At 52.2% G+C, this 24,161-nt stretch overlaps 2 protein-coding genes across 8 annotated transcripts in view; one reads left to right on the top strand and one right to left on the bottom strand.

Annotated features, from left to right (window-relative positions):
- Window positions 1-22,690, top strand: part of NEURL1 (neuralized E3 ubiquitin protein ligase 1) — a 161,312-nt gene extending 138,622 nt beyond the window's left edge. For all 3 annotated transcript variants that reach the window (XM_074002634.1, XM_065521369.2, XM_074002635.1), the window contains one exon: window positions 18,115-22,690. In XM_074002634.1, the coding sequence (XP_073858735.1) occupies window positions 18,115-18,125 (11 nt within the window). In that variant the 3' untranslated portion in view covers window positions 18,126-22,690. The remainder of the gene's footprint in view (window positions 1-18,114) is intronic.
- SH3PXD2A (SH3 and PX domains 2A) overlaps window positions 1-24,161 on the bottom strand; it is a 255,862-nt gene that overhangs the window by 37,239 nt on the left and 194,462 nt on the right. The gene's annotated exons all lie outside the window — the stretch shown is intronic.

Below are 24,161 nucleotides of genomic sequence, written 5' to 3' on the forward strand. Positions count from 1 at the left end.
ATTTGAAACCAGCCTGGCCAACATAGTGCAACCCTGTCTCTACTAAAAATACAAAAACTAGCCGGGTGTAGTGGCCCATGCCTGTAATCCCAGCTACTGGGGAGGCTGAGGCACGAGAATCACTTGAGCCCGGTAGCTGGAGGTTGCAGTGAGCCAAGATCATGCCATTGCATTCCAGCCTGGGTGACAGAGTGAGACTCTGTCTCAAAAACAAAAACAAAAACAAAAAAACGCTGGGCGTGGTGGCTCACGCCTGTAATCCCTGTAGCACTTTGGAAGGCCGAGGCAGGCAGATCACTTGAGGTCAGGAGTTTAAGACCGGCCTGGCCAACATGGTAAAACCGTGTCTCTACCAAAAATACAAAAAAATTAGCCAGGTGTGGTGGTGGATGCCTGTAATCCCAGCTACTCGGGAGGCTGAGGCATGAGAATCGCTTGAACCCGAGTGGTGGAGATTGTGGAGCCGAGAGTGTGCCTGGCACTCCAGTCTAGGCAATGGAGCAAGACTCTCTCAAAAAAAAAAAAAACAAAAAAAACAGACTGAGCTCAAGTCTTGATGGCACAGTGGGGGAATAGGATTCTAATAGGATCCTAAGTTGCTATTAAATATCTTAGGGTGAGGAGCTCCTGGTCAGCAGTTAATGTGGTCCAGCCACTGTAGAAGCTTCTGGTGCAGCAGAAATGCTGAGGTGGGAAGAACTCAAGAGACAATCCTGGGCACATCCCTGGGCCACCCACACAGTCTGAGAGGCAGACTGCCATGCTGCCCTGCCCAGTGGGCCCCTCTGCCGTACATTCGGCTCCACAGCAAGTTTTTGCCCAGCCAGCTCTCCTTGTGCGCTGAGGCCTGTGTGGCAGAGATAGGAGCGGGGGCCAGGCCTGCTCCACCCCCGGGAGCTTCCAGCTGCCTGTGAATGCAGACCCACCCGCCATCCCGGATCCCTGGCTCCTGGGGAAGGAAAGGAGCAGGACTTACATGGAAAGCTTGCCCAAGAATGAAGAAGAAGAGGAGAGGATGCCTCCAGTGGAGAAGAGACCCAGATCCTGGGATCAGGAGGCCTTTGGAGCCAAGGAGAAAGGCCTTGTGTGCTTGGACATGATATGCACATAGCACCAAGGCCATGTCTGTACATGTGTGTATCACACATATTTACAGCTGAACACTGAGCAGGGCGGTCTGTGTTAGGCACTTGCTCTACATGTATTACTTTATTCACACTTCAAGGATCTTGAGAAATAAATGTTCTTGTCATCATCCATCCCGCTTTGCAGATGAGGACTCTAGGCTTCACAACCAGGGAGTCCAGCTGCAGAACCCAGGTTCTTAGCCACCGTCAGCAGATAAGGTACAGGTCTGTTGCACGCACGAGGGTAAGGTGACTCCTTGAGAATGCATGTCCCTGAATATTGGTACTTTACACAGATACCTGAGAGTGGACACGTCTCTGAGCAGGAGAGATGCCAGCCTGCATGTACCTGGGTGTCAATGTGTACAGTTGACGGTCCTCTGGGAACAGAGGCAATAATTAGGGATACTGAGTCAGAAAGACTCGAAGTCAGGTCCTGGCTTGCTGTTTCCCAGCTGTGTGACCTTAGGAAAGTTACTAAACTTTTCCGAGTCTCAGTCAACCTCTTTGTAATGACAGTAATGAATGGAGCGTATTTCCTGAGGTTGTTGAGGGGAATAAAGGAGATACTGCAGGGCGGTAGCTTAGGTTGAGCTATTATCCACATGGCGGTAGTCGTTAATCACTAGAGGGTCAGCACCCATAGGTGGCCAGGTGGTGTCTGTGCCACGCACAAGCATAGGACAGCCTGCGCATATCAGGAGGCACTCGCTTATCTCGGGAAACTGACTTGAGCGTGTGTAGGCGTGTGCCCACGCATCTGCTCTAAGCTGGGGTTTTAGGGCTGTCTTCAGGGGTTTCAGAAGGATGGAAGGAAGTGGACTGAGAAAGTGGCCCTATCTGTGCCCAGGTTTGGGGGCAGCTGTTCTCTGGCTGGCTGCCACACCTGGCTTCTTCCCTGAGAAGTCAACCCTGGTTTCCAGGTACAAAGGAAGCAGGATGTTTTTGGGAGGTGGGGCAGGGAGCTTGGTGGCAGCAAGAGATAATGGGGACCCTTCCAAGGGGCCTGGGCTGGCTGGGAGCCCCCTTAGTGCACCCTCCAGCCCAGCCTGGCAGCCAGGCCCTCTGATGCCCACCAGGTCGTTTGATGCCTGCCAGGGCCTTGCTTAGGCAGGTCTTCTGGCCTGGAGTGCCTTTATGCTGAGATGACCCCTGCCAGACAGGGGCCAGGGAAGGGGCTACCACACTCATTCCCTTGAATGGGAAACTGCAGCCTGTTTTAGAGGAACCCTGAGAGACGACCCCAGGTACACATGGTGTGTGGCGGAAACCTTTATTCTAGAGTCTCTTGCCCTGGTCTTCAGGGCTAAACCCCAAGACCGGAGAATTTGTTTAGGAGAATCCCAAACTGGACAATACCCCGAAGCTGCCTCACTTGGCCTCTCCTCCCATCGGGCCCTGTCTCTGCAATGCCAGAAGACCAGGGCCCAGCCCTTTCCAGGTGGCAGAGGCCCAGAAAGAACGAACATGTACCCTGGCATTTGCAGCCAGCCCTGCTCTGTGGGCCTCAAGTAACAAGCCACTTTGCAATGACCCAGGGGCTGAGGAGAGGAGAAGGCAACATGGGGGGTTCTGGCCAGCACTTCCAGCTCAGGGCAGGGAAGGGAGGATGTCCTAGCCCCAGGAGGGAGAAGCTCGGGCCCAAGCACCAGGTCCTCCCTCTCTCCAGGCTGAGCATCTTCAGTGAACTGGCCCAGCAGAGCCCACCTGTTTGGCCAATTTCAAAGCTCTCTCAAATTGACTGATGCTGACACCAGGGGAGGGAGGGAAAGAGTAGAGATGGAGCCAGGCGTGGTGGCTCACACCTGTAATCCCAGCACTTTGGGAGGCCGAGGCAGGCCGATCACGAGGTCAGGAGATCGAGACCATTCTAGCTAACACAGTGAAACCCCGTCTCTACTAAAAATACAAAAAAATTAGCTGAGCCTGGTGGCAGGCGCCTGTAGTCCCACCTACTCAGGAGGCTGAGGCAGGAGAATGGCGTGAACCTGGGAGGCGGAGCTTGCAGTGAGCCGAAATCGAGCCACTGGGTGACAGAGCAAGACTCCGTCCGTGTTAAGAAAAAAAAAAAAAAAGGTAGAGATGGAAACTGAGGCAAAGATTGACACACACAGAGAGACAGAGGGAAATGAAAGAGTGAGCCAGACAGAGCAAGAGGCCAGGAGAGGGACGGGGGCCTTAGCCTCTCCAGGAATGGGGGAGCCTGGCTGAGGGCGGCAGGAAGTGACGGACACTCCGAGGCCACTGCTGTCCCCAGGGTGACTAGGCCACAATGGCCTCCTTAAGGAGGGAGAATAATGAGCTCGTTAGGGCCAGAGTGAGGCCAGCTGCACACAATTAGGATGTTAATAAAGTCCTCTGAGGTCAGGGCTTGGCCTAGGACAAAACAGCTGGTGTGGGGAGGGGAGACCCCCACTCCTTCCTCTCCCTCTGAAATCCTCTCGTCCTCCCGACTTCCCACCCTCCAGCCCTGTTCAGCCCAGGATTGCACCCAAGGATGCTTCTTAACCCCTTCTTTCTAGACAGACCTCGGTTAGGATCCTAGCTTTACCATTCACTGTTGGCGTGACCTGGGGTAGGTCACTGGCCCTCTCTGAACCTCACTGGCACACCAGAGTAATATTAAGTACCTGGGGATGCCCAGTGGCATCAGGAACATACAGTGTATGCAATACCCAGAGATTTTCGCCAGCGAGTATTTCCCGAGCACCTGGTATGGGCCAGGTCCTGTTCCACGCACGAGGACACTGCAGTGAACAACACCCATCCGGGACTCAGGCTCTCCTCCCCCATCACCCAGGCACGGCACATGTGGGGCTCGATTGCCACCTGTGCCCTGGCCCTGAGGCCTGCTGGAGAAGGCTGGACTTCAGGCTCTGGGCACAAACCCAGAGGATTTCGAGGCAGGATGAGATTCAGAGCTTGGAGTTTGGAAAAACCCAGGAGGCTTTAGGTGACTTCCAGGCTTCATGTTTTCTTTCCCCATGAGTTACTCTCACTCCTTCACATCTGGCCTAACACCAGGTAATTCAGAGCTCAGAATGTGGGCTGTGCTCATTTCATGCCCAGACCTATGTAGGGTTTTGGTGTCCAGGTGGGGAAGGGTGCATGGTGGAGCTAGGAAAAGAGGAAGAGAGGCCCTTCCTCAAACTCCTCCTCATACGGGCTCGGGGTGGGGGAACAGCAGCAGCCCGCTTCCAGAACCCTCAGCCAGCACCCTGACCAGCTTCCCAAAGTGCCTCTATTTATGATTTAAACCTGAGCTCAGACCTTGACCCTTTGGAAGGGTGATCTTCCTAGGCATTCCAAGTTCTTTGCTTGGTGCAGGTTTGGAGAATGGAACAGGGTATTTGCGAGCACCAAGTAGCGGAGGGCGGGGAGACACTGAGAGGAGGAAGGGGCTGAGGGCATCCTGGACAGATGCATAGCACCAGCACTGCCCACCTACCCATACCACACCTGGCACAAGGCTGGGTCCAAGGCAGTGCTTCTGTCCTGGACCCAGCCTGACCCCTTTCTCATGACCTCTGGACAGATCTAAGGCTTCTGCCTTTGTGGGACCAGATAAGCTGGAAATGCAGGCTTTCTGTGGGTGCTGTGCCTTTAAGACCAGCGAAAGGCCGCCCACCCTCGGCCAGGCCTCCCCTGGTCAGAAAGCCCCGTCACTGCAGCTCTTGCCAAGACACGCGCCTCCACGGTCCAAAGCAAACAGGAGCGAGCGAGAAACTCCCCCAGTCCCTCCTGTGTGCACCCACGCAGCCCCTGCCTTCATGAGCCACTCAACCGGTTCTACCTGATGCCCACCCTGCTCCATTGCCCAGGGCCTTCCCTCCCCTAGGTGGGCTCTGAGGCCACCAGGGACCCAGAACCTCCCCTGGGCGCCTGGGGCCTGGATTCCAAGACCATTAGCACAGGCTGCTACGTCACCATTTGGAAGGCTCCGTGGAGTCCGTGTCAAGACAGCCTGGGCTGCTGCCACCTCCCCACTTGGCTCCAGCCTGCCCACCTCACCGAATAGGCCCAGAAGCCAGTGCTAGGCTAGGTCCCTGCCAAGCCCACAGGGCTCTGGTGGGTCTGAGCAGACCGAGGTCATGGGTGAGGCACCCAGAAGAAGGCCTGACTGACAAGCATCACAGGCAGAGAGGGACACATGGTTAAATGACAGGTAGCAGAGAACGGTTTCCAGCGAGGGCTCCAGAGCCAGGCTGCCTGGGATTGAGGCCCAGCTCTGCTACTTGCCAGCTGCATGAATGTGGGCAATTGCCTCAATTTTCTCATCTGCAAAACCGACCCAAAGTACCCACATCTCAGTGTTGTTATGAGGATTAGAGGAGCTAATCCTTGAAAAGCCTTCAGAATAGTGCCTGATTGGAATCAGAATAGTGCCTTCAGACGAGTGCAAGTCACAAAGTGCCAATATGAAGTGGAATTCTAAAGAAGGAACCAAGACCTCAATGCACCTGGATGACTGGGGCTGGGGCTGGGCAGGGAAGTAGGTAGGTCTTAGGTGTCTGGAGTCTCAGGGGGAGACAGAGACCCTCGTGGTGTCACTGTCATTTAGCCTTGACCTCAGAAGGTCTCTGCTGACAACATGTGGGTCTGATTCTGTGCCTGGCACGGGTGGGGGTCGGAGACAGGTTGAGGTGGAGATTACAAGATGGCATGAGGCCTCCCCAGGAGCTGCAGAGCAGTGGAAGGATGAGAAGGGCGGCTGCTCGCAGGGGGGACTCGGCACAAGACTGCTTGTGCTGGGTGCAGCAGGGTGACCCAGACAGCCCTGTGCAGTGGACATGGCAGTGGGTGATACAATGCTTGCCAAAGAACTGGAGATACCCAGAGATGAGACTGACTAGACAGGGAAGAATTCTTAGAGGAGAAGAGACTTGAATTGAACCTCAGAGTGACAGGCTGCATGGGCTCACTCTAATGGCTTCATAGGGGATTATTCCAGATGAAAATGAGGCATTCAAGGCCGGGCACAGTGGCTCACGCCTGTAATCCTAGCACTTTGGGAGGCCGAGGCAGGTGGATCACGAGCTCAAGAGATCGAGACCATCCTGGCCAACATGGTGAAATCCTGTCTCTACTAAAAATACAAAAGTTAACTGAGCATGGAGGCGTGTGCTTGTAGTCCCAGCTACTCGGGAGGCTGAGGCAGGAGAAACACTTGAACCCGGGAAGCGGAGGTTGCAGTGAGCCAAGATCGTGCCACTGCACTCCAGCCTGGTGACAGAGTGAGACTCCGTCTTTAAAAAAAAAAGAAAAAGAAAAAGAAAATGAGGCACTCACCTCAAGCTGCTGCCCTCTCTCAGTCCCATTATTAAGCAGAGCACAGAGGTGTGAGCCCGCGCCCAGGTTCCAAAACAGAAGGTGCTCAGGAAAGATGGAAGATGCAAGAAGGTAAACTCTAATGTCATGATTGTAAATGATGTGGATGGTGAGAGAGATCTGCTGTCAAGGGTGAGACGATGGAAGATGGCAGTCAGGGAAGGAGAGTGGGACGGGAAGGGGTGGCCCGCTAAGAATCCATTCAGGACACTTACATTCCCAGAGGTGGAGCCCTAAAGACATGCTCAGGGGAACAAAAAGGGTGTTTTCCCTGCTGTTCCAGCAAGAGAAAGATTAAGAAAGGGTGAAGTCGGCCAGGCACAGTGGCTCACGCCTGTAATCCCAGCACTTTGGGAGGCCGAGGCGGGCAGATCACCTGAGGTCAGGAGTTCGAGACCAGTCTGGCCAACACAACAAAACCCCGTTTGTACTAAAAATACAAAAAGTAGCCAGGTGTAGTGGCACATGCCTGTAATTGCAGCCACTTGGGAGGCTGAAGCAGGAGAACTGCTTGTACCCGGGAGGCGGAGGTTGCAGTGAGCCAAGATTGCACCACTGCATTGTAGCCTGGGTGACAGAGCGTGACTCCATCTAAAAAATTTTTTTAAAAAGAAAGAGCTAAGTCTCTTTCCTGAGGAGGGTGTGTACAGGGAGGAGGGGTCTCCTGGGCTCCTGTCCGCTGCTCAGCGTTCACTCTCAGAAGGAAGGTTCGCTCTCAGAAGGGTCAGCCTGGCACACTGACCTGGAGAGGGTAAGTGGACCCCAGGCAGAGGTAGGGACAGCACGGACAGGCGGCCTCAACACACTCTCACCAGCTGGCTGCGCGGAAAGGTCCCAAGAGCACTTGACAAAGAGCCCTGCACTCCTCATCAGCAATCGTGGGAGACATGGAGATGGGAGCAACACCCAAGGATACAAAATGGGCAACGGTCCCAGCTTTTAAAGAAGAAGGCAGTGAATTCCAGAGTAGAGAAGGGCAGCGTCATTGCTGGTCATGGTTAAGTAAAACATGGACTCCCTGAGGAATGCTGGGAGAGCCTGGGAAGGGGCTCTGCACACTCGCCCAGGCAGTGTCGGACAGAGGGGTGCACCAGGAAGAAAGGGGGCCTGGCAGTGAGTGAGCTACTGGACCGGTAGGCCCGGGATGTGTCACAGCTGAGACCTCCAGGCCCTTGTGTCTCTCATGATCCCCCAGGGCCCTGGGGGCTACAGGGCGGCACTGACAGATCCACAGCTCGAGGGCCAGCACAGTCCAACAGGGCGGAGTGGCTCCAATGCGAACCTGTCCTGTTGGATGTTTTAATCAACCCAGGATAAGGACAGAGACACAGTACTGGCAGCACGATCTCATTTAGCAAAAGCTGTGCCAGGATTAGGAGCCAAAAAAGAGGTCTGAACAGATGGTAATGACAGCTCAAATCTGACAAGATGCAAAGTCTTAAATGGAGAGACAAAAGGACATGGCTTAGTACGAGGATCTTAAAATTCACTGTTCAAACTTTTTGGAGAAAATGGAAGGGCAGTATCAATATTAACAGCCATGACGCCAAAATCTTAGGTGCAAGCCGGGAGGGTCCAGGCAGCCTGAGTTGTACAGGTCCCCCTCCTGGCAGTGAGGATGAGAAAGGAGTTCTGAGGACTGTGTGTTCAGTATGTCTTGGGGCAGAAGTCTGTCCCCAGATCTGTGAAATCTTAGGCTGCCTTAGGAAACTCAGAATAGGGGACTTACCCAGGGAGTGTGGCTAAGAAGGGGAGGTGCCAGGATTGGCACTCAGGTCTGATATGCAGCACAGCATTCATTCGGCGACCCTGAACCACTCCAGCTCAGCTGTTCATTGCCTTCCAGAAGGAAACCAGCAATGCCTGCTCTATTATGCCCCAAATTCCCATCTGACAAATGAGCCAAGAAACCCAGTACCTCATCTGCTTCTCCTCCACTCCACTAGTGTCTACCGAGCCCTGAGTCTTGGAAGAGTCGAGGACGTGGCTTTTCCCACTCCTCGTGGAGAGGTGGTTTGCAGGCTTGCCTCCAAGTTACCTCTCCTCTAAGCCCACATGGTAGGGCAAGGCAGGGTCACCCAGGTTGAAAGAGCGTTCTGGCACGAGATCTCACCCAAGGGCTTTGCCAAGCAAGAGTGACTTTGAATCAGCTTTCCTCAAACCTCAGGTATTTCTACACCACACACAACCTTTGCTATATCCTTGAATTACATATACTGTGGTTCATATAACATACACAGATGTGCCTTGACTTACAACGGGGTTACGTTCTGATAAAGCCATCGTTAAGTTGAAAATATCCTAAGTTCAAAATGTACTAATACCCCCATTGACCCATCATAAAGCTGAAAAATTGTAAGTCACACCATCATAAGCCTGGAAACGGACTGTATTTTTAAAGCAATTTGCCTTTTTTTTTTTTTTTAACTTTAAGAAAAAAATTTGCTAAGGAAACTTCTGATCGCCACCATGAATAAACAACGAGGACCACTGGCTCCAACAGAAAAGCACACACGATGAAAACAAAGCTATGTAGCACATTTGAACTGTGCCACAAATGAAGAGGCTGAGTCTGTGGCCCGCTCCCTCTTTGCTACAAAGATTTACTAGACAGGGGTTAAAGATCATCGAACATCAAACTGCAACAAGTCAGAAGGCTTGGAAGAGAACTGCAGGGAGACAAACTTTTCCCACTGTGTGACGCAGAAGGATTGATACTGCCTCTCTGCCACCTGAGATCCTCCCATGTATCATGGTGTTGGGTGGACTACAGCTTTAGGAAGCCAACATCAGACTAGTATGGTGCCTGGTCCTTCACAGTGGCTGAAGGAAGAGGCTGAAGAATGAGGCTTAAGTTCCCGTTGGTGAGATGGGAATATGAAATAGCATGCATATACTACCAGTGTTGTGGTGAGAAAAAGAAAAGAAAAAAATGGAAAGTACCCAGCAATGTGCCTGGTGCTTAATATCTCTATTTGCAGCCTGGAGAAGAGAGCTGTGGTCACTTGAAATATAAAGGTTATCCTTATCCATTTAACTGGCTTACTCCAGTGCCTAAGATGCGTACATGTATGAGTTTGTATTTTTTTTCCCTTTCTCTATTTGCTAAAAATGGAAGCTTCTTGGCCCCAGAACGGAGTTGGTTTCAACTAAAAGCTGTAGGCTGACAACCATCCCCTTCCTCCCAGCTGAGTTCAGCCCCTCTTCAATTGGGCAAAAATAAAACGGGGACAATTTAGACTTTAAAGACCATCTCCATAAACAAAACAAACCCACTCCACAATTTGTCTAGGGCATTCCTCCCTCCAAAGCCTCCTTATTTAATTTCTGGGGAATTTTAAATAGAGGGCTTGCAAAAATCCAGTACCGCCTGACGTCAGCAGCTCTCTGACAACGTGGATTCTTCTGCTTGGTGTGGGGAGTAGCCACCACGAATGCCGATGCTTTTCCAGGCTCCTTTCCCAGTTGGAATTTGGGAGCCACTGGTGTCACCCTAGGAGACAAGAGACAGAGGGCACCCTAGGTGCCCAAAAGACAGAGTCCCACTTGGGGTCATTTAACTCTGCATTCCCCAAGCCCTCTGGCCAGGTGAACCAATGAACCTGAGTAATGCCTACACTAGTGTCATCTTAGTGTGTTTATTTAAATTGCCTTTATTTTTAAAAACTTAAACATGTATTTCAAAAAGACATTTTCCTATGCTACAATGGATGGAAAACCAGCATTCCTAGGTATAGATGGGAGATTCTGGAAAAACACATACAATGAAACAATGCCATGAAGTTCAACAAGAGATCAAGGCAAGTTCTAGCAACACTCTAAGCCTGGGTCAGATTTACTCTTGGTCAAACAAACAAATGACATCAGCCAGCGTTTGACAGATGTTAACAGCACAGGAGCCCCAGATGGAGATTTTCCCTTTGACCCAATGTGTAGTGAAAGAGAACTGAAAGGAAAGAACCTTCTCGTGACAGGATGCAATGCCACTCAATTGTGTCCACCCAGCACGTGTTTATATGACCTGCTCTCTGGGAACCACCGATCTTCTTCAGGTGAAGCCTTGGATAAAGAATCCACAGACCAGGCCGGGCGCGGTGGCTCACGCCTGCAATCCCAGCACTTTGGGAGGCCCAGATGCGTGGATCACAAGGTCAGGAGATCGAGACCATCCTGGCTAACACGGAGAAACCCCGTCTCTACTAAAAAATACAAAAAAAATTAGCTAGGCATGGTGGCGGGCACCTGTAGTCCCAGCTACCTGGGAGGCTGAAGTAGGAGAATGGCGTGAACCTGGGATGCAGAGCTTGCAGTGGGCTGAGATCGTGCCACTGCACTCCAGCCTGGGCGACAGAGTGAGGCTCCGTCTCAAAAAAAAAAAAAAAAGAATCTGCAGACCCTTGGTTCAAATCCAAGCCTGGCCACAAGCAAGCTCTGAGGTCTCAACTGTTTCCTCTGAAAAATGGAAACAAAGCCACCTGCCCTGCTTACCCCTAGAGTTACTCTGAGATAATAGATGAGAAAAGTGCTTTGAAAAGGATAGGCCAGGTGTGGTGGCTCACACCTGTAATCCCGGCACTTTGGGAGGCCAAGGCGGGCGAATCGTTTGAGTCCAGGTGTTCAAGACCAGCCTGGAAAACATGGTGAAACCTTGTCTCTACTAAAAATGTATTTTAAAAAATTTAGCTGAGCATAGTGGTGCACACCTGTAGTCCCAGCTGCTAGGGGGCTGAGGTGGGAGGATCACTTGAGCCCAGGAGGTCATAGCTGCAGTGAGCCGTGATTGTGCCACTGCACTCTATCCTGGGCGACAGAGAGAGACTAAGTCTCAAAAAAAAAAAAGTCTCCAGGCTATAGGCTGGTGGGGGCAGAGGGGTTACTATTCCAAGCAATGTCAGAAACCCAATGGACTCCTAACCATCCCCTAATAGAACTTACTGCCTAAACTGGATGGTAGCCCATCCCTGTCTATCAGAGAAAAGGAAAGGAAGGTGAATATGCCACTTGACAATTTTCTTTCACAGTTGGCCTTTCCCAATAGCCACATGGGTTTCAAATATTATGCTCATGTTACAGATATGGAAACTGAGGAGCAGAATGGCCACATGCTGGCCACAGAGTGGCTATTCAGTGGCAGATTTGAAGCCTTTCTTGGGGCCTGGGGCAAGTGCCCTCTATCTTGCTTTTTGACTGCACATGCAGCAGGGTTCAGAAGCCCCCAAATGTGTTGATATCTTTGATTCATTGCTGTATCCAGGTCCCGTCCTTCGAAGCTACCAACTTTGTGATGCTCCTCTGACTCCCCTGCCAGCCAGCGTTCTGCTCTCCTAACTCACGGCTCCCTCATCACCTTGACCTTAGGTTTGGATTGGCCAGTCCCCCAGCGAGATCAAGAGCTCTCTGAGGACATACGCTGAGTCTTGCTCATCTTGGCATCCTGTCAAGCTCAGGCTCTCTGCAGCCCAGCTCCTGGGGTCAATGCGGGATCAGCACCGGGCATCTTCCCTCCCGCTGTCTTCCGGCCGGCCTCCGCAACTTCTGCTCTGCAAGAATCCTGCGCGGTGACTCAGCCCCTGGGCAATGTTCCTTCCTCCAGTTCCCCACTTTGGGGAAATGCCTTTCACCCACAGCAAGCACCTCTAGCTTACCCAGGAGGATCTGCCTTCACGGACCCAAGGCACAGAAGTTTTTGTTGCTTGTTGCATAATTTGCTCAGGATCATCCAATGAGCTAATCCTTCCAGTCCTGAGAGCTCATGTAGTCTGCTTGGATACCTGACCTGGCCATTTCCATCTGGGCCTCTCCCTTTACAGGAATGGAAGATCAAAGCTCAGGGAGGCCCCACAGGCTAATCACCAGGAACAGGCCCACATTCCTGGAGGAATGCAGCCCACTGCAAGCTCTTCGTCCTGTGTTCACACCATTCTCCTACCTCAGCCTCCCGAGTAGCTAGGACTACTACACTAGCAGCACCTCCCAAGCCCATTCAAGGCAGCCCCCCAGGTCGTTTGCAGGCCTCTACTGGGAATCTTGGTGGCACTGCCTCTCATCCAGGGACCACAAACGAAGTCCTCCTAGGTGCAACTCAGGGCACTGGAATGGGCAGCCCCAGAGACCTGTTCTCCCCAACTCCCAGAGGACAGTGGGGAGACAGCTATACCAAAAATAGTTCCCCAACTAGGGCACAAGCCTCCAGTGGATTCACCAAGAGGCAGCAGAGTGTACAGGGGAGAACTGTGGATGACCTGAACCCTCTGGCCCTTGGCTTTCTTATCTGTAAAATAGGCATCACGATACCCATACTTTACAGGGCAGTGGTGATCATTATAAGAAAAAAGGTGTTTCGTTCCCTGCCTGACATATAGGAGGTGCTTCAATAACCTCTTTCTTGCCTTTCTCATCCGTTTCATCGGTTTCTGATATTAAGTCTCCAGAAAGCAGCAAATGGGTCTAACTTGAGCCCTAAATCCCCTTGTTCTGGGATAGCCATCCTGGGGCCTCAGCTAGGTTTGTGGTGACCTAGGATTAGGTTCTCTCACTGAGCGCCTTCCTGCCCCATTCCCTTCCTGTTTCTTTTACCTCTGGGAACCATCTTGTCTTCCTGGTTCCCAAGAATTGGTCTAGTACAGATCCCACCCCAATCCAAGGAGAAAAGGCCACACTAAAACCAGATACTCCGCTAGTCCAGATACCCCCCAAGACTGGCCCAGACCAGGTTTCTCATTCTAGAGATGACTGGTCAGGCCGTGGTGACTGACACCTATGAGTACCGGTGAGTGATACAGCTCTTCCCACACTGACCTGTCAATCTCTGGTGCCTCCCACCCCCAGCACCCACAGGGGAAGGGCCTGCAGAGAGTCAACCACCTTGTCCCACAACCAACCAGCAACCATGTCCCCTCAGCTGGGTCAGAGTAGGCAATTATCTGCAACCCCTGTAGACTGTGCTCCATAGAGATGGGGATCACGTCTTTCCTGTTCACCTCTGTGCATCAGTACCTGGCACACAGCAGGAGATAAAGGCTGGGAAATGAGTGAATTGCATGAACAAACGTCTGATTTCTAGCTCCTGACTATACACTTGCTTGGTTGCTGGGTTCTGGTTTTCTCCACTCTGAATAAGGCCCAGCCTTTGATCAATATCCTACCACCGTTTAACAGGAAGATCCCACTATCTGAGCGCAGAGAGATGGGTAGAAAGCTGGAGGAAGTCACTGACCTGGCCTGCCTGCCACACCCCCATCTCCCAGCCTCCATGGGGTCCTCCCACCACCTCTGGGGGGGCCCTTGCAGGGAGGCCTCTATGGGGAGGTCTAGACGGAGTCAGATAATATAGGAGTCAGTGGGGCATGGAGGTAGGGGACGGCTGTGAGTATTCTGCCCCTTTAAATATACCCTGGCTGTGGCAGGCCAGGATACCCCCGCTGAGTCCCAGCTGTCAGCCATGAGGAGCCACAGCTTCGCTCCCCAGGAAGTGGGCAATATTGCAATATCATGGCATCAGCTCCAGCTCTCCAGCTCTGGCATGGCCCTTAGATTGGATTTGGATGTCTCCATCTCTCAAATCTCACTGTCCTGTCTCTGGGTCAGGGTTCCTGCCTAACCTGGCTATGATTCCACCAGCCCCTTACCCTGGAACCACTTCTAGAATGGATTTTCTCCTTCAAGGGCCTTGAGGTGGTAGGATGATCTCTTGGGGGTGGAGAGACCAGGGTGTGGAGGGCAGGTCAGGCCCCTGAGGTCCAAATCCTCCTCTCACCTGGCACATGAGCACCAACAAGATGTTCTAGCTCCACTGAATGCAGAGGCCTTTTAAATCCAAGGAGGCAAGTTTGTGTCTGGTTGTGCAGTGAGGCCTGGGACATGGAGCCTCACTGGTGCTTGCACTTGGTGCTTAGAAACAGAAGAATAGGGTTAAATACTCCCAAGGGAGCCAGCAAGACAGGAACCCTGGATGCTCATTCTCCCCATGCAAAGCCCAGATGCTGAAGTAACTGTCCTTTCTCTCCTACAAGGAGCGGCCAGTTAAAATCCCACCCTGTGGGCAGTAAGGTTCAGGCCACCCCGGTTCTGCTCCAGTTATCAGCGCCGGGGAAAGCACGCCCCGCATAATGCCAGTGCTCCACAGCAGCGTTGTTCATGCCCAAGCAGGAAAGAGTCAGTCAGATGCTTGCCTAGGAGGCGCTGGTTAAGGCAGGGGGAGGGGAGGAGAAGAGGGTGCCCCAGGGGCGGGTTGGAGCCCCGAGGGATGAGAATCTCCTGTTCTGTTATCTTCAGGAGCTGGTTAAGGTCTGCTCCAATGTGCTGAGCCATCTCTTCGCCATCCCCGCCCAACTTCCTTCCCACCCACATATCCATGCAGGAAAGATGCATGGCAAGCACTCAGAGAATGCCAGGACACGGGCTGGTGGGCACGACCCAGGTGAGGCAGTGAGAAGGTCCCAGGTAGACAAGAAAGAGTCTGGGAAAACAGGATTCCCCAGTGCACACAAGGAGAAATGGGGCAGTAAAAGGGTCAGGCAAATCCCTACCCCGATACCAGTGGGGGTCAGGGGAGCCCTCCAATGTTTGGCTTTTGAGACCCCTGCACCAAGCCTCTCTTTAAGCGCCAGAGCTATTGCTTTCATGGATCTTGTTTAACTTGAGAAGGACGGGGGAGGGGGCCAAATAAAACTGCATTCTTCCCCATCAAAGCCAAGAGTCTAAAGTAATACTTCTGGTTGTAACTGATCCTGGCCTGTTTGTGATTACGGGCCCTTTGCTTGCTTTCTGGCAGGGCGGCCCTGGAACCCCGCAGCCCAGCCGACAGGGAGAGAGACACCCTCGCTCACTTGGATAATCTTGTCCTCATCTGACATAACCAAAAACGTCCATCAGCCTCTCTGCTTTCAGCAGTTCTCCAGGGCAACTCTTCAAAACATTACTTTATTTTAAAAAGGAGGGGAAGCCACCCCAAACTCCTATCATGAAATTCCATGACATTCATCATATTCTTTCTGTTCCCGGCACTGTCCTAAAAACCACGAAAAGCACCAGCTGGCCCACTGGCTATTGCACATTACAAGATCAGATCGTCTTTTGCTTCTGCCCTACCTCCTACCCTTATGTTAGGGGAGAAAACACAGATCCCCCTCGCACGCACATGCACACCCTTTCGCTGCCATAGTACAGAAGTGGCTCAGGGAAGCTCGAGACTATTTCTCAGCTGTTCCTTCTCCAGAAATTTAATCTGTGATGTATTTGGCTTCACAAAGCCCATTCCAAAGGTGTTCAGGAGTCCACGATCCCTGTGATCATCATTGCAAACCCAAGGACGTTTGTAGCCAGTGACCCATTTGGCTGCGGGGGAGAGCTGGCTGAAGGCTTGCCAACATGGTCAAATTCCCCTTGCCTGCTCCCTCTGAGCTGAAACTGGCTTGTTTTCAGGTCCCTGGGGGTAAGAGGGAATCTTAGGAGCTCCAGAACGACAGAGATAAAGTTGGCTTCTTGCCCAGCTTGGTAACAGCACAATGGTCAGGGGAATGGGGTGGCTTGGTGTCTGGAAAGCAACCATGGCCGCTGTCTCCACTCCTAATCACCCTTCCATGCTGTGGATGAGCAAAGCTGTGCTCAGAGAGGTGGAGTGGCTTGCCTGAGGTCACTTGGTTGTTTGGTAGCTGAGCTTAGAGTCTGGGTTGACCAAGCTCCTCTTAGGCAAAGCCTGGCCTTCCTCCCACGATGGTACGCCACTGCTCTGCCCATTAACATGACACTCTGAGCACCATGCCAAGTGGCTATTCCTTGACCCAATGCCTCGAGCAAGAAGTGAGTGTCTAGAACTGGCAGAAAGCCCCACCAGCGCACAGAAAGGTCATTTGGCCAAACCAAGCATGGGAGACTCAAGTAGCCAATGCTTCAGGTGCTGGCTTGCGGTCTCAAGTGCAAGACCCCAAGCCCTGTATCCTCGCCACACCTGCACGCTACCCCTGATCACAGCAGCTCAAGATCCTGCTGTAATCAAAAGATGGTGAGCACGCTGAGCAGAGAGAAGGCTGGGGCCTGTGAGAATGCCACTTAAAAGTACAGAAAACAAAAGAGAAAGACATCATGTCCAGAAACACCAGAGCTGGATGCCTGGCCAACCTCAACAGCGACCTCACCCCCTTCCTGGGGGAAGGGAGGAACACAAGGGGCTGAGGAGGCAGAGCCTCTGGACCTGACAGGGGACTCACAGCCAGCTGTAGGGCAGCCCCACCTTCCCTGGAGCGCACCATGCTTCCCTCCCAGCCTGACGCCAGCCCCCAGAAGCTTTGCTAGATGGGGAAGTCTGCATTCTCCAGTTGGGGCATGTGAAGCTGATCTTGCGGGGAGAGGAGAGGGGAGTTAGAAAAACAAAGCTCTTTAAATGCACAGGGGCGGTGCCTTTGCCTGGCTCCAGGCTCTAGCCCTAGTAACAGGCCGAAGGGACCAGGCCAGGTGAGCAGCAGCTCAGCAGTGGCAGCAGCTGGAGAGCCCTGCTTCCCCTCCTCCCATCACCTGGCACCTGCCACATCACTCCAGGCCTCCTGGGACCTCAGAGACAGCCACCACTGCACCAGCAGCCTGCAGATGTGCCACAGCCCTGCCTCAAACTCACTACGATGCTGGGCACGTGGCTTCACCCTTCCAGGCCTCCACTCTCCCTCAGCCCCTCAGCACAGTGGGGAAGAACAGAGGAAAAGCTTTCTTTGTCTATATTTAAGGCCCTTCAAAGCCCTTGACCAGCTCCTCCAGCTTCTCTCAGGCAGCCCCCAGGCACTGTGGCTGGATCACACCTGTCCACTTCACCCTCCACACCCCTGCATGAATCATTCAGGTTTACTCTGCTTGAAGCACCTTCCTCCTTCAGCTTTGCCGTCCACCTGAGGCCTGCCCCTTGTTCAAGGCCTACCTTCTCCAGAAGTCTTCCCCCACCCACCCAATCCAGGCCCTGTCCCTGTCTCTGAGCAAGCTTGACAATATTCATGAAAGCTCACAGTACCCAGAGCAGACTATGCCATTCTTCTGAGTCCTGTCTCCAGTCTTCAGCCACACCTTGCTTTCTGCCTTGCACACTGTAGGTGCAGAGTGAAAATGACTGACTCACTACATCTGGGCTTTTTACCTTGCAGGTAAAGAGACAGCCCTAGGATGCTGTTACCTTCAGCAATGGGAAGACAGGGACAGCTGCCTCTTGTCCACGTGCATCCTAGTACTGGGCATGCCACAGGGCACACAGTAGGTGCTCATGTTTGTTGACTGAATGAGCAAACCACATCCTGTGGAAGCAGCCCCTGCATGTAGGATTTCACTGAGGGCTGAGATGTGATGAATGCTGGGGTAGGGTGCAGCATTCATCACATGCAGAAAAGAGAGAGGGTGGCAGGTGCAGAAAGAGAGAGGGTGGCAGGTGACAGGTCTTCCTTAGGGGGCGTGTGTTTGGGGGAGTGGCCAGGATGGGTCTGCATAGTGAAAAGAAGAAGGCAGTGTAGGCTGCAGCGCTGACCAGCACCACCCTCACACCCTTGGTGCTGCCCACCAGGTAAGCAGGCTGACCCACCCACGTAGACCAGCCCCTCCCCAGGGACCTGGTGAGCCAAAGGTGGGAACACTCATGCAACTCTCTTGCGGGAAAATGAGTCAACATGCTTCTCTTTCCTTTCAGATTCCCTCTGACCTGCTGCCCCTGGCCTTTCTCCTGCCCCAGTGGGGCTTTTAGCACAACTGACCGCTGCTTTCCTGCTGTCTGTGGCCGGGGAACTCATGTGGTGAAGCATACTGCAGTTTGGCTTTGCAAAGAAGTGAAATCTACAATGCAAGCATCCAGATCTCCAAACCCCGGTCAGATGGCAATGACTGAAGCTCATGCCCCACCTCCCAGCTGTGCAACCTTGGGGCAAGTCACTTCACCCCTCTGGGCTTCAACTTCCTCCTTGGAAAGACAGAATGCCAACATCCATCCTGCCTCTTGCCAAGATGTTTTATAGACTGCATGGTTTTATATCTTGTAAAACATAAAAATACTGTGATTCAGAAAGAGATCACCTTTTAAAAAGTCCAAAATTCCCCCCTCTTAGCTAGCACAAGCAGGCATCTCTCCAGGTGGCCATGACCTCCTCAGTAACCCTCCTGGCAGGAGTGTGGGAGAACAGAACATGCAGGCTTCTGGCCACTGTCCTTAGAGCTTTCCAGGACGTGGGGATCCCAGGGCAGCCTGTGGCACTGCCAACGGGCCCTGTCACGAGAGGAGAGAGGGATCTGCTATCACACACCAGTCTCAAAACCCACCCACAGTTCACTCGCTTTACGGACAGTCCTTGGCAGACTTACTCTGAGTTTGGCCTTTGCTCATTTCCCATGGTGCTCCTGGGCCACTTCCCCACAATCTGATCCAATAAAAACTCAGGGGAGGCAAATGAACTTTAGCCTGAGCCTGAGAGATGCCCAGCTAAAAAGGGGAGTGTGGAGCTGGGGCTGAGACAGTTGGATGAAACAAAACCAATGATAATCATACACAGCATATTTCAGAGGGAAATGAACTCAGGGCTCCTATGAGCCAGAAGTTTCCCTCGGTTTCCTGGGATTCCACAGCTCAGCTCCCAGGACGGGGAGCCCTGCTGAGCCCTGGCTCCCCCAGACTTTGCAGGCCATCTGGGTAAACTGGGTCACCCCAGCTACGCCCCCACAGTGAGGCCAGGATTCTAGGTCAGCACTGGAAACCCAGAGGATGAGGTTATGGAATCTGAAAAGATGCTGAGAGGGACGAGGGCAGCCGTCCCCCACTCCCACCAGAACAATTACAGAAAACCCAACTGCTGAAGGGTGTAATATCACACGGCCACAGGATAAGCTGGGGAGAGAATGAGGAAGGGGCATTTTCCCAACCCAAATTCCCCAAGGTCTTGAAAAATTATACTCCCCAGAAAGTGTTTGCTTTACACTTTGCCGAAATCTGTTATGTAACAGTGGAGAAAATGTGTGGGGTGATCTTTTTCCCTGCACTTCAGCTGGGGAGGAGGGTGAGAGACCTGTCATTTCTACTGGGGACAAAGGCAGTGTCTGTGTGTTGGGGGCAGGCAGAGGGTCTCCAGGGCTGCCCACTCACAGGGTACCTGCGCAAAGGTACACCTGAGTCAGAGGCGGCAAGGCACCTCTGTCAGCTCCGCTGCAGGGCTCCAAGTAGGCACGCAGTGACAGCTATACCTAGAATAACACTCCTTGGCCTGGCACCCGTCTCTGCCCTTGCTCACTCCTGCCCTCCCAGAACCAGTGAGCCTTCTGCTGTTTCCTGCATTCACCAAGGCCCACCTGTCCCCAGCTTTAACAACACCTCAATGGCGTCTTTCCTGACCACACCCCCACCGCCTCCCTGCTGCTGACCTCTCCACAGCGCCTGCTTGTTTCCTGACTTGTGCTTGTCAACATCTACAATTACTTCCTTGGTTTACTTGTTACATGTCTCTTCGCAATATTTGAGCCCCATGAGGGCTTTGTTGGCCTCTGTCACTTCTGGATCCCAGTCTAACACTTAGTCAGCTCATACAGATTTACTGATGGCCGACCAACCAGCCATTGGAAGACTGGCTTCAGAGGCCCCTCGGTGTTCAAACTTGGAAAAACAACATTTTGGAGATGCTCACGGGCTCAGTCAGTAGAAACCTGTTTGTCTCCCAAAGGGAAGGCGGCCAGGTGTTGCCCTGAGGCTACAACTGGGGTGAGCAGTGGTTGTCACTCTGGCACTTCTGTGGGACTTCCAGGGCTGCATGCCACACCAAGGCCATCACTGACCCATATATATTGCTGAGAAATAACTATTCAAGGAAAATGGGCTTGGAGGAGTTTGGGACATGAGAGGTCCAGAGAGCCAATAGGTCCACAGAGTCAGGCCACAGCAACTGGACACTAGGCCTGTCCAACCTGGGCAGGGTGACAGTGTGGTGGAGGGAGCACCCCCAGGCTCACTGCCCCACCTGCCTGCCGGGCAGCTGGCTCCACGCAGGTGGCTGGCAGCACTCGGCGTTGACAAGCCCTTGGATGCCTTCCTGACAACAGGCCCTGTGGATCCAGCTGGAGGAAAGCACTATTTGCAGAGCCGCCCAGCCCCTGCCACACCTGTGCCTGCCACCCTCCTCCCCACACAGCCTGGAGGGCTTGCCTCAAGGCTTACTCTTCTCAGGGAGCTCTCCTGCTCACCAGCTTCCCAAGGCCCTATCCTCCCACCTCCTGCTGCCCAGCTCCCACTTTTCTTCTGCTTGGGGCACCCAGATGCCTGCTGTGCAGTCGCAGCCCCACCACGTCCCATACTCTTCACTCTGCCTGTCTAATCCCTTCATTCTCCCAGCCCTGCTCAATGCCTCTGACTCCTCCAGGAAGCCTTTCTCGACTATGCTTGTCTTCACCCCCCACACTTCAGCTCTGCACCATGCAACAGGGCTACTGAGGGACCATCAGTGTGGGGTTGTCACGAAAGCCCCTGATCCCATGAGGCCACCAATGGGACCCTGACTTCTGTCGCCAACCCTTCTTCCTGCTGGACTCTGTTGATTAGGCTGGGACAAGGATAGCTGCCCAAGCAAGAACTCCAGGGGAGTGAGTCTGGCCCCAGAACGGGTTGTCCTGGTCTCACTACCTGACAGTAAACCCTCTGCCACTATAGCCACCTCACAGACCCTCAGGACTGACAGTCCTCAGATACCACCAAGTCAGTTCTATGACCAGACGGGGAAATCGAGGCCACAAGAGAGAAACTGGCCCCCTGCAGGCCCCAGGGTTGATCTGTGGCAGAGCGGCCCCAATCAGTGGTCTTACTATTGGCTGTCACTTATTGAGCACCCACTGTGTGCCAGGCCCTGCATGAAGCACTAAATTCTTTTTGTGTTTATTATTATTATTTTTTATTTTTTGTAGAGACAGGGCCTTGTTATGTTGCCCAGGCTGGGCTTGAACTCCTGGCCTCAAGTTACCCTCCCACCTCAACATCCCAAAGTTTTGGGATTGCACGCATGAGCCACCATTCCTGGCCCTGAATTCCTTTTGAATTAGCATACACCAACCCCATAGCTGTGGGTACAATTATCCCCATTTTACAGGTAAGGAAACTGATGCTGAGAGGACCCAAGAAACTTTCCCAGGATCACCACAGGAAGTAACCAAATCAAGATGAAAAGCAGGCTTCTCTAACACAAAGTTCATGTTCCTAACTGCTAGGCTATCCTGCAATCTCATTCTCAACATAATCTTGATCCTGGAGTGAATAAAGCTGAGCGGAAGGGCCCGAGGCTGGGCTAGCATGCCTGCCTCTGCTCCTGGCTTTATCCTCCTCGGGCCTTTCCCCTCCAGCCAGCTCTGTGAAGTGGGTAACAGCTGTACACTAGAGATCGTCTTGGGCCAAAAGGGACTCTGCTGATGAGACTGATATAGCAAGAACACACACACAGGCTGCACTCCAAGAGAAGGGCTGTCGGTGCACAAGGCTTTCTGATGGCTAGGACAGGACCTCGTGGGCCAGGCACCACCTCTGTGGCACCACATCTAAATGGAGACTGGTTCATTGGAGCCAGCATTCTACTGTTGTAGAAATAAGCATGTTAGTTCAGTAATAAACCTGCCCTTCTAGAAACAGCCTAGCCTATCTTTGTTGGGACACTTCTTTTCCAGGAGCAGGCGAATGTGGAAGTCTGAATTATAATAGTAATCAGGTGGTTACACAGTAAGCACAGAATCTAAGCAAGATGTAGAAGATACACATAAAATCCATTTAAGACAATGCAGGCTGGGCGCGGTGGCTCACATCTGTAATCCCAGCACTTTGGGGGGGCCGAAGCAGGTGGATCATTTGAGGCCAGGAGTTCAAGACCAGCTTGACCAACATGAAGAAACCCATCTCTACTGAAAACACAAAAATCAGGCAGGCATGGTGGTGCATGCCTGTAATCCCATTTACACGGGAGGCTGAGGAAGGAGAATCACTTGAACCTGAGAGGCAGAGGTTGCAGTGAGCTGAGATTTGCACCACTGCACTCCGGCCTGGGTGACAGAGCAAGATCCTATCTCAAAAAAAGAAAAAAGCAAAGTCTGTAAGGCTATCCCAGGCTCACAATACAGTATACCAGAATAAGCACATCAATTAGACTCTAAGCTCCATAAAGGCAGGAACCTCATGGATGTATACACAATTAGCACAAAGTATTCAAGTATTCAAGAACTGTGAAATAAATGCATGAATAAATGAACCACTCCTACATAGAGTGTATTTCATCCTTACAGAAAGCCCATGTGGTATGTATCACTACCCACTCTTAACCATCAGAAAACGGACTGATTTCTACTTATATCACACAGTATAGACTTAGATCTTAAATCCGGTATTGGAATTCTGGATTCTTCACCCTCCCCACCACATGCACAGGTACTGAACAAGTAAAATGGCTGCAGCCACCATGTTTTTGGGTAACTTTTCTTTAAAACGTGCCCACCAACAGCCTCTGCTGAAGAGGTTGGTTAGGTAACCATGTTTATACTCTGTGATGCATCTCTGGGACACAGCCTATTGGACCAGGGCTGGACACCTGATCTAACATTTGCCAATCCATTGCTGGTGAGGAAACAATCAGATTCACACTTTGAATTCTGAACTCAGAGAACCAGAGGTCAAACTCAGTTGTTGGGAGAGATCTCAACTGAAAAGTCATGCAAGTCTGGTCCTGAGAAACCAGTGCCACTCAAACAAGCTGCTGTCATGGTCGGGCGAGAGGAGAAGGCAGGCTGATCTGCAGTTGGAAGAGCACAGCTGTGCTTTAAATCTGCATGGTAGCTGGGTGCGGTGGCTCACGCCTGTGATCCCAGCACTTTGGGAGGCCGAGGTTGGTGGATCACCTGAGGTCAGGAGTTTGAGACCAGCCTGGCCAACATAGTAAAACCCTGTCTTTACTAAAAATACAAAAATAGCCACCCGTGGTAGCAGGTGCCCATAATCCCAACTCCTTGGGAGGCTAAGGCAGGAGAATCGCTTGACCCAGGAGGTGGAGGTTGCAGTGAGCCGAGATCATGCCACTGCACTCCAGCCTGGGCAACAAGAGTGAAACTCCATCTAAAAAAAAAATCCACATGGTAAGTAAGACAGACAGAGAAGCTGCTTTGGCTTGTGCTGACTTTTGGTTCCCAGTCCCAACCCCCTGAGGCTGATTTACTTCTCACCTCTGGGTTTGGTGAGATTTTCCTTTATTGCTTCAATAATCTCTTGAGAAAGTCTGAGTGAATTTCTGTCCTCCACTCACAACTCAACTGGGACTAAAGCATTGACCCTAGAGGGGAGTAAAAATTCTCAAATTCTTCCCAAGGTTTGGTTTTCTCCCTTGTAAAAAAAATTATGGACCAGGAGCTCAAAATTCTTTGCTTCCATGGAAGTATAAGAACTCCCAATGTATTATGCTGGCGCAGGAAGTAAGCAAAGACTCAGAGAAGAAAGGTGAGGCAGGAAAAATTTTGTTGACTCATCTGCCCACTTCTTCCCCTCGCCTGCAGTCCTGAGAAGAAGGAAACAATCCTAGGAAGTTAGATGCAGCTTTGCTCAATGCAGAAATCAGAGTGACCAGGACCCTGATGTCATCGCGCTGCCAGAAATTATGCCTGCTGGAGAGGGAAGCCAATGCAGTATTTGAGGCATATGAATGTCCTCAAGAGGACATTCTTTAAAACCTGCCCACCAACTTA

This window comes from Macaca fascicularis, chromosome 9, assembly GCF_037993035.2.
Source record: "Macaca fascicularis isolate 582-1 chromosome 9, T2T-MFA8v1.1".
NCBI classification, from domain to species: Eukaryota; Metazoa; Chordata; class Mammalia; order Primates; family Cercopithecidae; genus Macaca; species Macaca fascicularis.